Genomic DNA, 14,428 nt, shown 5'->3' on the forward strand with positions numbered 1-14,428 from the left:
ATCTCCTCTCACTGTCACTTGACCTTTCTCCTCTCAGGGTATCCTGCGAACCCCAGACACCATCCGTCGCTTCCAGAGCGTTCCCACTCAGCCAGGCCAGACCTCCCCCTTGCTGCAGTACTTTGGTATCCTGTTGGACCAGGGCCAGCTCAACAAGTTTGAGTCCCTTGAGCTTTGCAGGCCTGTACTCCAGCAGGGGCGAAAGCAGCTCCTGGAGAAGTGGCTAAAGGAAGACAAGGTATTGCAGATCTCCATCTCAGCCTACAGTCACAGGAAGAGGCTCTTCCTGTGCTGCCTGTTTACATGACTTGCCTATTATATTGGATCATGTGAGAATATTGGTTGCGTAAGGAATTTTGAAGTTCTCCCTGGAAACTGTAGATTTGGGTGGTTCTAAGCTAAATGGTAAAGAAGAGAATCCGCGATGGGTGAAATAAACTTGTGTATATATAAATTTTCAATTTTATATGAAGCATACATTTTGACATTCATTTGTTCATTTACCATATTTGCTATTCATTTTCATAAACCGTTTTATATGCTCTCCTTTTATCATTTGTTGCAACATAAATGTATTCTGTATGCATTTTCTTTGTGTAAATGCAAATTTTGTTTTTTGCCTTTTTAACTTATACAGATCCCGTATAAAAATTGTAAATTAAAATTGCTTTGAGTGCTGATAGTAGTTGTCCTACGTTTCAGCTGGAGTGTTCGGAGGAACTTGGTGACCTGGTGAAGGCAGTGGATCCCACCTTGGCTCTCAGTGTCTACCTGAGGGCCAACGTCCCCAACAAAGTCATCCAGTGCTTTGCAGAGACTGGTCAGTTCCCCAAGATTGTCCTGTACGCTAAGAAGGTATGTCTGTCTGGCTCCGATGATATTATTTATGCTCTGGAAGATGCGTTAATTCCCAAATGATGACGTAGCATAAACCCAAACTTAAACCAAGCTAATCTTAATGTTGTGAAGTCCTGTTGTAGTGGTGTCTTATTGTTGGTGCGTTTGTTGTGGTGTTTTAATGTTGTTAAAGTTGTATTTTTGTTTGGTGTTGTCGGAGGGGTGTTTTTGTTGTGGTGCTTATTGTGGGCAAGTTTTAATGAAATTTGATTGTCCTTTACTGCTGTGTTAGCATTTTTATATTCCAGTGTTAGGTTTCCCTTTTGACAGATGTTATTCTGTTTCCTGCCCAGGGACCACAGATAGAAATGAGCTTATAGCTAAGGAGCTGTGTATTGTCCCTGTCAAATAAATACATTAAATGCTTGGACAATAAAGGAGAGGGCAAACCATATGAAATACATGTCAAAATGCAGAAAGCCTTTCCTCATGCCTGATTTACATTTCATGCTTTACTGAAGTTGTCTCCAAGAAGTGTAAAGAACAAAAGAGTTGGACTTTTCCATCTAAATTAATGGATTTAAACTTTGGCACTAAAACTTGATTGTAATGTAGAAGTATCCATTTTTTTCGTTCTAGGTGGGCTACACTCCAGACTGGATCTTTCTGCTCAGGAATGTGATGCGGATCAACCCAGAACAAGGCCTGCAGTTTGCCCAGATGCTGGTCCAGGATGAAGAGCCACTGGCTGACATCACACAGGTCAGAGGAAGGGAAGAGGAATTTCCAGGGATCCATCAGGAATACATGGATTCATGGGCTCATAAACATCTTCCTAATTCTAAAACAAAGAGTTGCAGTTAACTGTTTTATCATATTAATAAAGAGTGGACTAGGTCTCTGTTACAGAGCTTTAAATAGATTTATGCCTTACTCCGATTTGAGACTGACCAAGATGAGTTTAGTCAGAATTTTATTTTAAGATAAACCTTAACATCCCAAGTTTGTATTTACCAAGTTGCCCCAAACATTCCTTGAAACTGGACTAAAGTATTTGGCTGAGTCACACAACATGCCAACATCTGTGAACCTCAGTTATCCTGTAGTATAAAGAAAATGCACGTCTTTTGCTTCCCGCCACTGCAGACACACTGCAATGCAAATGCCAATTGCTGACACAGCTTTCTGTGTGACTTAAAGTGTTGTTACCTGCCAGTATAGCACACAAGAGTAAATCACATTGCATTGAAGACTTTCTTCCATCTTTGGAAAAGGGAATGTGTTGTGGTCAGCCAGCTTTTCTCTTTTCATTGCAAGTGGCTTTTAAGCTGTTTTAGAGAAGTATGTGGTCATCTCAAGCTAAATCATGTCGGTGTTGCAGAATTTTAGGAGACTGGCGGAAGTGTTATGCTTATGTTGGATGGAGGTGTTGTATACTAATGGCTACAGTGCAGTAGTACTTTATTTTGTTGAAAGAGGTTTTAACATGTAATAGGCCTGCACGATTCAGGGAAAAAATATCAATCACAATTTTATTGCTTAGTATTGATATCACGATCACGATTTTTATTGGCCATAACAAAACAAATTGGCAGAACCAAACAGATTTTTTTTGACACCTGTAGCACATTGCGCATCACCACAAACCTGTAAACACATAGAGGCCTCAATGAAGAGAAGGGAGAGCATTGCAGCGCTTTGAGCGCTTTAAAACCTATTTTATACAGTATGTTTAAAACTCACAGAAGAAAATGGTAGCTTTTGTGATGCATTCGGCTCATAAAATTAAATGAGATTTTGTTTTTGGAAATCAGTTATTTTAAAAATTAAATCATGAACAGGGTGAATCGAGATTGCGATTTTACAACGATTAATCGTGCAGGCTTAACATGTAACATTGTTGTCTGAGATTTAGCAGCTAGAACACGCATCTTTCCTTTAAGTTAAAATTTTCTCCTCTGTCTCCATATCTTTCCAGATTGTGGATGTATTCATGGAGTACAACCTGATCCAGCAGTGTACCTCATTCCTTCTGGACGCTCTGAAGAACAACAGACCCTCAGAAGGACCTCTGCAGACTCGCCTGCTGGAGATGAATCTCATGCATGCGCCACAGGTGCACACATCTACACATACTTAACTTTAAGGAAGCCAGTTAATGGAACAGGGATGCATTTTTTCTAACTTTCTTGCTTTATGTTTTGGGTGCAGGTTGCTGATGCTATCCTGGGCAACCAGATGTTTACCAACTACGATCGTGCCCACATCGCCCAGCTGTGTGAGAAGGCTGGACTCCTGCAGAGGGCGTTGGAGCACTACACCGACCTGTATGACATCAAGCGCGCTGTGGTGCACACACACCTGCTCAACCCAGAGGTAGGCTTCAGTGACTGGCTGAGTGGAATTAAAAATATAGACCATGGTAGAGATTGCACAACCTATGAGTTAAACTGAAAATTCCCGCCTCCGCCTCCAGTGGCTGGTGAACTTCTTTGGCGCGCTGTCGGTGGAGGACTCCCTGGAGTGCCTCAGGGCCATGCTGTCGGCCAACATCCGCCAGAACCTGCAGATCTGTGTGCAGGTGGCTTCCAAGTACCATGAACAGCTCACCACACAGTCTCTCACTGAGCTTTTTGAGTCCTTCAAGAGCTTTGAAGGTGAGATCCCAAACTTTACTCTAGCGTACCTCTTCATTTAAATCTTTTTTTTAGTCAAACATTTTCATTTATAATCCTGTACAAATGTTGGTGGCATATTTCCCCTAAATATCAATTAGACAAGCAGGCCAGTGCAGAGGCAGGACAACCCTGGAGGTTATGTAGTTCAGCTCTGCTATTACTTTAATAATGAAGCGTCAAGGTGGAGTAAGCTAATTGGGGAAGACTGCACAAAACTGCAGTCCTGGGGCTACATTTCTTTTGTCAGTTATATCTTGTAGGTTGTATTATTGGATCACTAATGCTCTAGAAGAAGCTGTTGCTTAATATAAATGACTGTCTGTCTCTCAGGTCTGTTCTACTTCCTGGGCTCTATTGTGAACTTCAGTCAGGACCCCGAAGTTCACTTTAAATACATTCAAGCGGCCTGCAAGACGGGTCAGATCAAAGAGGTGGAGAGGATCTGTCGAGAGAGCAACTGCTACGACCCTGAGCGTGTCAAGAACTTCCTCAAGGTAAAGCTGCAGAGACAGCTGCGGTGATCAAACGCTGACATTTAACATCTCTATTTTACCTTGCCCTGGTCCCTTCTTTTACTTGTCACTCTCTCCCCCTTGTGAATTACATATTTCTGTTCCTGATGTCCTTTTTTCATTTTACAGTTTTTCAGAATTTTAAGCCATGTTACTCTTTTGGCAAAATCTTACTTTTGGATTCTCCCAATTTCCAGTCTGTTCTCATTCATATCACATATTCTCTAAGTGATGTCTTTAAAATGCTGTATGCCATTAAAAGAATAACATCACAGATTAACATTTTGACCCTCTATAGATTAGAAAATCATCACCGTGACTAGCAGATGCCCAGTAGTCAATTTTCTTTTGTGCTTTTCCTCTTTTGTCTGTGGAATGGCAGGACATGTATCAGGTAATGCTATCCTTCCCCACAGTACAGGACTTCTCCCTTCTTATTTTGCTTTTCAACCCACCCCCTGAACACAGGATTGAAACTGGGATTTCTATGGAGGCGTATATGCTTATACACCACAATCCACTCCCGCTTAAGGCTGATTTATGCTTCTGTGGAGGCTCCACGCAGAGCTTTTGCCGTAGCCTACGCAAGTGGCCTTAAGTTTATACTTGTGCATCCATCTCTTCAAGAGAATAGCAGAGCCAGCATGTGTACGTGGGGAGTGTGTGGTTGAGCGAGTGAGAGTGATGGCAGTTAGCTTCAAAGTGAGTTGGGTGTCTAGAGGCATAGTGAGAGAAACAAAATGTCTCCACTGTGCTATAGCAGGAAGAGACAACTCTCTCCTTGATTTCATGTTCTTCATGGAGAAGGAGAACCAAGAAATGAGTAAGGGGAAATACAATGCTTCCAAGCCACAGGGAGTGATGTGCGCCACAGCAACGTGTAGTTACATTTTTTGAGAGATGCACGTCAGGCTACGGCGTAGGGTCGGTTTCTCTAGGTACATACCCACGGTGTTGATTTAAAATGGAAACATAAATCAGCCTTTACTACATAACTTTATGTAGTCCTAGTCATTCAGATGATGTTTTGTGTGTACTTGGCAGTTGGTGAACAAGTTAGGGTCCTGTACTACATATTTGAGGACATTGACGGTGTCTTGTGTGTGTATAGTGTGTAGTCTTGTAATTGGAGCCTCTAGTCAAAGCAGCATGTTCTTGAATGACAAGGTGCACAACCCCAGTTTGTTAATTCTGTATGAGTGTGGATGGCAGCATTGTGGAGCACAGGACTAGTGGTCAGTGCTGACTAGTGTTAAACTGACAACTGGCAGCTCTCAGCTTGCATAAAAGTAAGAATGCTGCTTTAAAACATTTACAGGACTTGTTCCGTACTCTACTACGAAACACACTGATTTTGCAATGTGACGTCCATTTGTTGTAGTGTCAGCACTTTAATTTCCCTCTCCCTCCTCCCCTTAATTGATATTGTATTAAATGTATACATTTTGGATCACTGAAGGAGGGTTGATGTAGTTGGAAAATTATATCTTTTTATTTTCAGTAAGTACACTTTATTTATTTTAGCACCTTTCACAGACAAGAGGGGTCACAAAGTGCTTTACAGTAAAACAAATACCACAACAGTGACTGATAAATGTCTTGCCATCATACACACTACACCAGCCATCAACAATACAGTCATACCTGCAGTAAACTATATTCTATTTGAAGAATACAGTACATATATACATTCTATGTGCAGTGATAAATGATAACTAACATCATTTAGAGGTTGGTTGATGTTTTGTGGCTTGTATAGAGATGTTTTGTTTGTTTAATCTCACTGAACCTGGCCTCTTTCCCTCCACTGTGTGTGACGGACAGGAAGCCAAACTCACCGACCAGCTACCACTCATCATCGTCTGCGACCGCTTTGACTTTGTCCACGACCTGGTCCTCTACCTGTACCGCAACAACCTGCAGAAGTACATTGAGATCTATGTTCAGAAGGTAAGGCACAGTGGAGAAGCATTCAAATGCATTGTGGCGATTATGCTACAAACTTTTGTCAGAAATTAGCTATTGAGATTTATTTTTACGTTTGTGACTTAGGTGAATCCTAGCCGTCTGCCTGTTGTGGTTGGTGGTCTCCTAGACGTGGATTGCTCAGAGGATGTCATCAAGAGCCTGATCCTGGTCGTCCGGGGACAGTTCTCAACTGATGAACTGGTCGCGGAGGTGGAGAAGAGAAACAGGTGCTGCACTATCCCACCTACAGTACATGTTTCTAAAACAACAACTAAAAAGTTTAATCTTCTAAGATAAGGGTGACATTTTGACTTCAATTTAGAAAACGTTAATCCTCAGGAGAGAAAATGGGGTGCCAGCCAGTGGTTGCAGCTTTATCTGGAACATCAGATTGTTGATAAGATTGAGTATCTGCCAATTGGATCTAAATATGGGGTTAATTATGCTCTAATTGTAACATTGTTGCTGCATTATTACTTTCTTTAATAACACCCTGGGATATATTAGTTAAAGAAATTTAAGATTCAGATTCTCCCCAGAAATGGTCTTTCTGTTGAAGAATTGTTGATTGAAAAACGCAGTAAGGATTTTTGTGTATTTTTTTGTTAATGCCATTACTTTAATGTCATCAGCCACAAACCTTAAGCAGTGATATACTTTACTAATCATTTAAAGGAGACTTGTCATGTTCTTGGAAAGTAACAAGTTACTACAATGCTTTTGAAATGGTTAATACATTCCAATAACCTAAAGACGAATCTGTGACTTATTCACTATAACAAGTCTAACTCGGATCCACAGATGAAAAACCTTTTATCTAGTATTCCAAGTAGGATTTGAATTGTGCTTCATACCTGTCTGACTACTCAAAAACAATTCTCTGAGTCCTGACATCGCTTTTCTCTTCCAGACTGAAGCTGCTGCTGCCCTGGCTGGAGTCCCGTATCCATGAAGGCTGTGAGGAGCCTGCCACCCATAATGCTCTGGCCAAGATCTACATTGACAGCAACAACAACCCCGAAAGATTCCTGAGGGAAAACCCCTACTATGACAGCCGTGTGGTGGGAAAGTACTGCGAGAAGAGAGACCCCCACCTGGCCTGTGTTGCCTACGAGAGAGGACAGTGTGACCAGGAGTTGATCAATGTGAGGATGAAATCTCATTCTTGCCTTCCTCGCACCTGTGTATCCAAATGTCTTTTTCAGTTCAGCTTCCTTATTTATGTAATACATAAAAATGCTTTAACTGTAGCAGGTGGTAATTTTTGTTCTTTTCATATCAGGTCTGCAATGAGAACTCTCTGTTTAAGAGCTTGTCTCGTTATCTGGTCCGCCGCAAAGACCCTGACCTGTGGGCCAGCGTGCTGCTGGAGAGCAACCCCTTCAGACGACCACTCATTGACCAGGTAAAGTATACACAAAGCAAGTCTCTTTTCATTTAATACACCTGCCTGGTGCTTCTCTAAGCCGCTACTCTTTGACCCTCAGGTGGTGCAGACAGCACTGTCAGAAACCCAGGACCCTGAGGAGGTGTCTGTCACAGTCAAGGCATTCATGACCGCAGACCTGCCCAACGAGCTCATCGAGCTGCTGGAAAAGATTGTGTTGGACAACTCTGTCTTCAGTGAACACAGGTGTTTAGTTGTAACATTTTGGATTCTTTGCTGTCTCATTTTAAAATCAAAAAGCAAAACTAAAGTGTGCTGAGGGTTCCGTGTCTTCTCCTTCTTCCACCAGAAATCTGCAGAACCTGCTGATCCTTACAGCAATCAAAGCTGACCGTACCCGCGTGATGGAGTACATCAGCAGGCTAGACAACTATGATGCTCCTGATATTGCTAACATTGCCATTAGCAACGAGCTCTTCGAGGAGGCCTTTGCCATCTTCAAGAAGTTTGACGTCAACACCTCTGCTGTGCAGGTCAGTCATTAGCTCTTATACAACTAGACTAATGCCTTACTGACTGAAGAAGTGTTGATCATCCATGTTTTGTTTTTGTTACTTAGGTCCTGATCGAACATATTGGCAACCTGGACCGCGCTTATGAGTTTGCAGAACGCTGCAATGAGCCGGCTGTGTGGAGCCAGCTAGCTAAGGCTCAGCTACAGAAGGACTTGGTCAAAGAAGCCATCGACTCCTACATCAAAGCCGATGATCCCTCTGCATACATGGAAGTGGTACAGGCTGCTGATAAGAGCGGTAAGGAGACTTGTTGAGCTGAAGAAAGAAAAGATTGTTTTATTTCATAGTGGCTAAGGCCGTACCGTTCTGTTTTTACCAATGATGCCCTGCAGAGGGCTTTAAAGAACTGAGCAATATGTAGAGGGACAGAACACCACCTGACTTATTTTGAGCTGATCAATCACTATTAACAGGCAGCCTTTCAGAGAAAGCAATTTTCTGTTTGCCATTGCCACATTGATTGAAAGCAGTCAATGTTGATCACATCAGCTCTGTTGTGAAGTTGCTGATGGTTGCAGCTAATACAACTTTATTGAAAGTGCACAGTATCAGCATAAAATACATTTAAGGAGGCAGTGTTCCACATCTACACAAAATAAAAAAGGATAAATTTAGAAACACACCAACAGCTTAATATCACCATTGTTTCCCCATATAATGTGTCCCACACATTGTTTTCTAAGCTGTGGGAAACACTGATCACTGTCCATGTGTTTCAGGTAACTGGGAGGACTTGGTCAAATTCCTTCAGATGGCTCGTAAGAAGGCCCGTGAGTCCTACGTGGAGACAGAGCTCATCTTTGCCTTGGCCAAAACCAATCGTCTGGCTGAACTGGAAGAGTTCATCAACGGACCCAACAATGCTCACATCCAACAGGTTTGCCTTGTTCTCACGCCACCCTCAGTGAATAAGCTGTCAACTCAAGAATTAAATACTACGTCTTTTTGTATATGTTATGTAGGTTGGTGACCGCTGCTACGATGAGAAAATGTACGATGCTGCAAAGCTGCTATACAACAACGTCTCCAACTTTGGTCGTCTGGCTTCAACTTTGGTGCACCTCGGGGAGTACCAGGCTGCTGTGGACGGCGCCCGCAAAGCCAACAGCACCCGCACCTGGAAAGAGGTGTGCTTCGCCTGCGTGGATGGAAAGGAGTTCAGGCTTGCCCAGATGTGCGGTCTCCACATCGTGGTGCACGCTGACGAGCTGGAGGAGCTGATCAACTACTACCAAGTAAGATGGAAATGAAGGCTTTTTTTTGTTTGTGTACCTTTTGTTGTCTGATTTTACAACGAATCCTATCACCAAAGCATGTAGTGTTTTGTAAATAGTTGAACTTGTAATTTGGAGGCATGCCACTTAGCCTACATTCATACAGAAACATACATTTACCAGGTTCCATCCTCCCTCTTTTCTCTCAGGACCGTGGTTACTTTGAGGAGTTGATCACCATGCTGGAGGCCGCCCTGGGCTTGGAGCGCGCTCACATGGGGATGTTCACAGAGCTGGCCATCCTTTACTCTAAGTTCAAGCCCCAGAAGATGAGGGAGCATCTGGAGCTCTTCTGGTCCAGAGTTAACATCCCGAAGGTCCTGAGAGCAGCCGAGCAGGCTCACCTGTGGGCCGAGCTGGTCTTCTTGTATGATAAGTACGAGGAGTTCGACAACGCCATCATCACCATGATGAACCACCCAACAGATGCCTGGAAGGAGGGGCAGTTCAAAGACATAATCACCAAGGTACAGTTTCATTTGTTGCCTAAACTAAGATTGTATTTTTCCTTTTTATGAGGTATCAAGCTGTCCTTTTTAAGCTGAAATTGCCAAATGTTTTGAATTATGGTTTTATTAAATGAGATCAGACTGAATAAGAAATACTTGTCTTTCATTGAAGACAGTATTACAAAATTTTATTTTATATATTAAATTACCATCATGCTTGATATTGTACTGAATTCCCTGCTCCAGCGTATATGCTTATTATAGTTTGTAATTGTCTTCCTTTGCACCCTGTATAGGTGGCCAACGTGGAGCTGTACTACAAAGCCACCCAGTTCTATCTGGAGTTCAAGCCCTTGTTACTGAATGATTTGCTTATAGTGCTTTCCCCCAGACTGGACCATTCCCGTGCTGTCAACTTCTTCACCAAGGTACACTTTAGTCAATTTAGGGATTTAACGGTATGAAAATTTAACCTCACAGTTATAATCACCAAAATGATCAGGGTTTCCGGTATTATTGGGGTATTTTTGTTTTGGCAAGTGTGATCAATGCCTTTAGCAGCAACTTATTTGCTACACGCTGTGCTCACGCTTCAGACTTAGTCCTCTTAGAGGGCTGATAAATCTCCTGAGCGCTGTCGTCTCCTCCTACCGCCACGATTCCAACTTTATGAAACACACGTCGTAGACTACGCAGTGCGCCTTTGCGGCATCTTCAGGAGACTCGGATGAAGCTGGGAAAGATTAAACACACGGTTTTCACACCGTGATAATATTTTAAATGTAATTGTCACTGTCAACATATGAATTTGCTCTGTTTCTTAGGATTAAGTGCATTTCCATCTATCTATTCTGATGCAAATTTTCAATTTGCATATTTGAAACCTGTTTGTTCCACAAACTGAATATCACAAACTTCATATACGTTTAACGGTTGTGGATGGAAAGGATGAATTACCATTTCTTTTGCAGGTTTGTTGGAAATTCAGTAAATGTGCTAAATTGAGATAGAAACTTGGTGAGTGAGATGATGAATGTACATGTGCGTTCACAGGTGAAACAGCTGCCTCTGATCAAACCCTACCTGCGGTCAGTACAGAACCACAACAACAAATCAGTCAATGAAGCACTTAACAACCTCTTCATCACAGAGGAGGACTATCAGGTGAGAGAGCCGCTGACAGTGCTAGTGGAGTTGTTTCATTATTATTTTTTTGATCTAATATTCTACCTTTTTCCCGTCACACTCATGTTAGGCACTGAGGACATCAATAGATGCCTACGACAACTTTGACAACATCTCACTGGCACAGCGCTTGGAGAAGCACGAGCTGATCGAGTTCAGGAGAATCGCTGCTTACCTCTTCAAGGGCAACAACCGCTGGAAACAGAGTGTGGAGCTCTGCAAGAAGGACAAGCTCTATAAGGTAAAACTTCACCTTTACTTTCTTTGAGTGTTTCTGATCCACTGCCTAGAACGCTGTAATGTTTCTGATCCACTGCTTGGATTGGCTTAGAACATTCCTGAACCTGTCTGTGCTCTGTCCCCCCTGCAGGATGCGATGCAGTATGCGTCTGAGTCCAAGGACATCGAGCTGGCAGAGGAGCTGCTGTCCTGGTTCCTACAGGAGGACAAGAAGGAGTGTTTCGCCGCCTGCCTGTTCACCTGCTATGACCTGCTGCGGCCTGACGTGGTTCTGGAGACCGCCTGGAGGCACAACATCATGGACTTTTCTATGCCATATTTCATTCAGGTCATGAGGGAGTACCTCAGCAAGGTGGGTCAGCTCTTTTCAGGCTGCTTTTGATATCAAGGAAAGCCATATGGCTGAGCAGCACTGCTGCCATCCTGTCAGTGGCTCAGTTCAAGCAACAGACTAAATGTCAACGTGGTTTCGTTAGTTTTCTATGGATTGATGCAAGTTATCCTATGGGAGCTTTGTGACAGATAGTTGGCAATTAATCGAAAGCAGATTAATCATATTAGATGGTGCAGGCCGGAATAAGAACTCTGAATAATAACTTTTAATGGTTTAGCTGTTATAATTTCTGATTTATGTGCAGCATCAATTATTCAAATTGAATTCTAATTCCTCATTTTTTTTCTTGAGTCTGATTCTTAAATCGCAGGTAGCTAATAAAACCTCTATATTTCATAAGCTCTTTTCACGTATGGATTCCGAAGGACTAATTCTAAGATAACGAAAACACAATAATTCTTATTTTCAGGTGATTATACACCAATCCTACACACTGCTCGTTGAACTGTGGAAAGTATCTAATGAAAGACATACTCCGAACTCTTTCTGGTGGTTGTCTGTTTACCAAATTTGTTCACGGGAATCTTTTTAATTTTCTTCTTCTATGCTGCACCTCTTCTCTTCCAGGTTGATGCAGTTAAGGAACAGGTGAAAGCTAAATGCTCTGTTTTTGATCTAAAAGTATTTAGCTCAGAAGACTGCAGCCTTGAGTGTGCATGGTTTTAGCTACACTCTCACTTTGACACGGTCACCAAGACATCTTTCAAGCTGAAATTGTAGAAATTGAGGAACTTTCAAGATAAGTCTTTATTTATTTAGGTCTTAACGAAATGAACTAGCAGCAGATTAAACCAAGTCCAACAAAACAAATCTATTGTCTACCCAGGGGAGTTTGTTGGCCCAACACACACAACAACTTACATCATGGTTACGATATTGGTTTTACCTTCTGAATTCATCATTTTGTTTGCCACCGGTGCTCATACAGTTTAAAGCTCCGTTCTCTACAACTTCACTTAAAAGTGCATTTCCTCACCGACATTGGCACTGCACAATATGTTTTAAAAGGTTGCCGTATTAGCTGAAATAAAGCATGCGCGGAAATGTCTCTTGCTGAAAGGTAACAGCAGGCTGTTGGTTGTGCCTGGCTTTCTTTAGAAAGCTTGGGGCTGTAGGAGCACATGGCCTGAGACCCCCCCCCCCCCCCCCCCCCCCCCCCCTTCTCCCTCCTCCTCCTGAAGTGCATCTCAGTGCTGCAGCGTCTTACTTGCTGCCAGCAGTGTAACACATGGAGCATGAGAGTGTTTGTGATTACAGTGGAGCTTCAGCTTGTAAAGGTTTGCAGAGAACTTAATTTGAAGAGCTACTGTTTTTCTGAAGAGGCATGGAGCTACTGAATGATAAATGCATCTATACACGATGTGGAGCAGCACTGCTGAGCAAGCCCTTACTTATAACTTAGAAATAACCTGCATCCAGGTGCTGCGGCTCCACCTCGGGGACCTGATACGTACTCTCTGCTTGTTGCTGCATCTGACTTGCTGCTTGAAGTTCATTTTCTTATTGTTATTGTATTCATTTGTTTGTTAAAAGAATTGGCTGCTTTAATTGTTACTGTCAGGCAAGCCACCCAGACAGAACAGAGCAAATGAAAATTCTGAGTTTAACTTGTTTTTCTATTCCATATTTATTCACGTTGTTTAGCATTACTAGTTAGACGTCTAGTAGTCCAACTCATGTTCACTGGAGAAATCTGGGCATACTGGATGTATAGAGTGGGCCACGTTTTTCTGTTAATGTCCAATCCGTGTTGATGGTAAATGTATTGTAGCCATCTGAAGCAGGACGTTCCTCAGTGTGTGTGTGTGATATTGAAAGAGCGAGCTGAGTTCTCCTGCTCACAGAGCCGAGGCCGGCGTCCCTGCTTGGAACAGGATGTGTTGCACGCCAGGTACTCGGACACGCAGCCAAAACAGGAGCTGAAACCGAGTGTTGCCAAGGGGTTTTATGAGTTGCGCCTATACGTATGCAGGTAGTAAAATGAAAACACGGAGGCTCTGAAATCCAAACCGGTGTGAACTCTTTTATGGTGGGGGGGGGGGGTTCTTTTGTCGTGCTACTGCGTGAAATCTGCTTGGAGTATTAACCCATTGGAGCATCCTCTTCAGAAAAGTTGTCATATTATTTAAATATATTAATGGTTTGTTTTTGTACTTATGTAGTTAACTCTGGCTTTGCTCTAAATGCTTCTATTTCTTTCTTTTGCAGGTAGATAAACTAGAAACCTCCGAGACCGTAAGGAAAGAAGAGGAGCAGGCAACAGAGACGCAACCCATCGTCTACGGTAACATTCCTCTAATGACATCAGTGCCTTTCATATCCATATCAGAATGTGTTTAGGCTCCTGATTGTTGCATTGAAGTGTGAGACATAACATGCTTACTTGAAAATAGTGAGAAGAAGAACAGAGAAAAAAGAAATGCAGGCATAATTCATGTGAAATAACCTAAAATGAAAATGAGTCCATACAAGATCCAGTTTTTCATTATTAGCAACTGATTGAGGAAACAACTTTTATTAATGTAATACAGGTAATGTCATGGAGTTCTATAATGGAGGTGAAGGCATTATACTGTGTTGATCAGTGTTTGGTAACCGCTGCTTCTAGTCCCGACAGCTGAAAAGGAAAATTTGCTGATTTGCCACATCAAATCTTTTTGGAACTAAAAACGAGATCAACAGACCAATGAGGACGCTCTGACCAAATTATTCAAGTTTTGATGGCTGTGGTTGAAATGAATCAGACCAGTTCCATGTTTGAAACCTTCCCTGTGCGTGTCCGTGTGTGTGTTGCAGGCACACCCCAGCTGATGCTGACAGCGGGCCCCAGCGTACCTGTGGCCCCCCAGCAAGCTTACGGCTACGGCTACCAGGCGCCTGCAGGTTACAGTCAGCCAGCTGCTCAGCCAGGCTTTGGCTACGGCATGTA

The 14,428-nt window shown here is 42.6% G+C and overlaps 1 protein-coding gene across 1 annotated transcript in view; it reads left to right on the plus strand.

Annotated features, from left to right (window-relative positions):
- The window catches only part of cltca (clathrin, heavy chain a (Hc)), a 34,837-nt gene that overhangs the window by 20,289 nt on the left and 120 nt on the right, over positions 1-14,428 (plus strand). Inside the window, exons 9-32 of the mRNA XM_032534299.1 lie at positions 38-238; positions 703-855; positions 1,477-1,599; positions 2,816-2,953; positions 3,049-3,213; positions 3,314-3,494; positions 3,846-4,009; positions 5,852-5,977; positions 6,080-6,222; positions 6,906-7,140; positions 7,278-7,400; positions 7,483-7,628; positions 7,732-7,915; positions 8,002-8,194; positions 8,677-8,834; positions 8,920-9,192; positions 9,381-9,698; positions 9,977-10,108; positions 10,734-10,844; positions 10,936-11,106; positions 11,236-11,457; positions 12,067-12,087; positions 13,708-13,783; positions 14,296-14,427. Coding sequence (XP_032390190.1) covers positions 38-238; positions 703-855; positions 1,477-1,599; positions 2,816-2,953; positions 3,049-3,213; positions 3,314-3,494; positions 3,846-4,009; positions 5,852-5,977; positions 6,080-6,222; positions 6,906-7,140; positions 7,278-7,400; positions 7,483-7,628; positions 7,732-7,915; positions 8,002-8,194; positions 8,677-8,834; positions 8,920-9,192; positions 9,381-9,698; positions 9,977-10,108; positions 10,734-10,844; positions 10,936-11,106; positions 11,236-11,457; positions 12,067-12,087; positions 13,708-13,783; positions 14,296-14,427 — 3,889 coding nt within the window. The remainder of the gene's footprint in view (positions 1-37; positions 239-702; positions 856-1,476; positions 1,600-2,815; positions 2,954-3,048; positions 3,214-3,313; positions 3,495-3,845; positions 4,010-5,851; positions 5,978-6,079; positions 6,223-6,905; positions 7,141-7,277; positions 7,401-7,482; positions 7,629-7,731; positions 7,916-8,001; positions 8,195-8,676; positions 8,835-8,919; positions 9,193-9,380; positions 9,699-9,976; positions 10,109-10,733; positions 10,845-10,935; positions 11,107-11,235; positions 11,458-12,066; positions 12,088-13,707; positions 13,784-14,295; position 14,428) is intronic.

This window comes from Etheostoma spectabile, chromosome 13 (genome assembly GCF_008692095.1).
Source record: "Etheostoma spectabile isolate EspeVRDwgs_2016 chromosome 13, UIUC_Espe_1.0, whole genome shotgun sequence".
Classification (NCBI taxonomy): domain Eukaryota; kingdom Metazoa; phylum Chordata; class Actinopteri; order Perciformes; family Percidae; genus Etheostoma; species Etheostoma spectabile.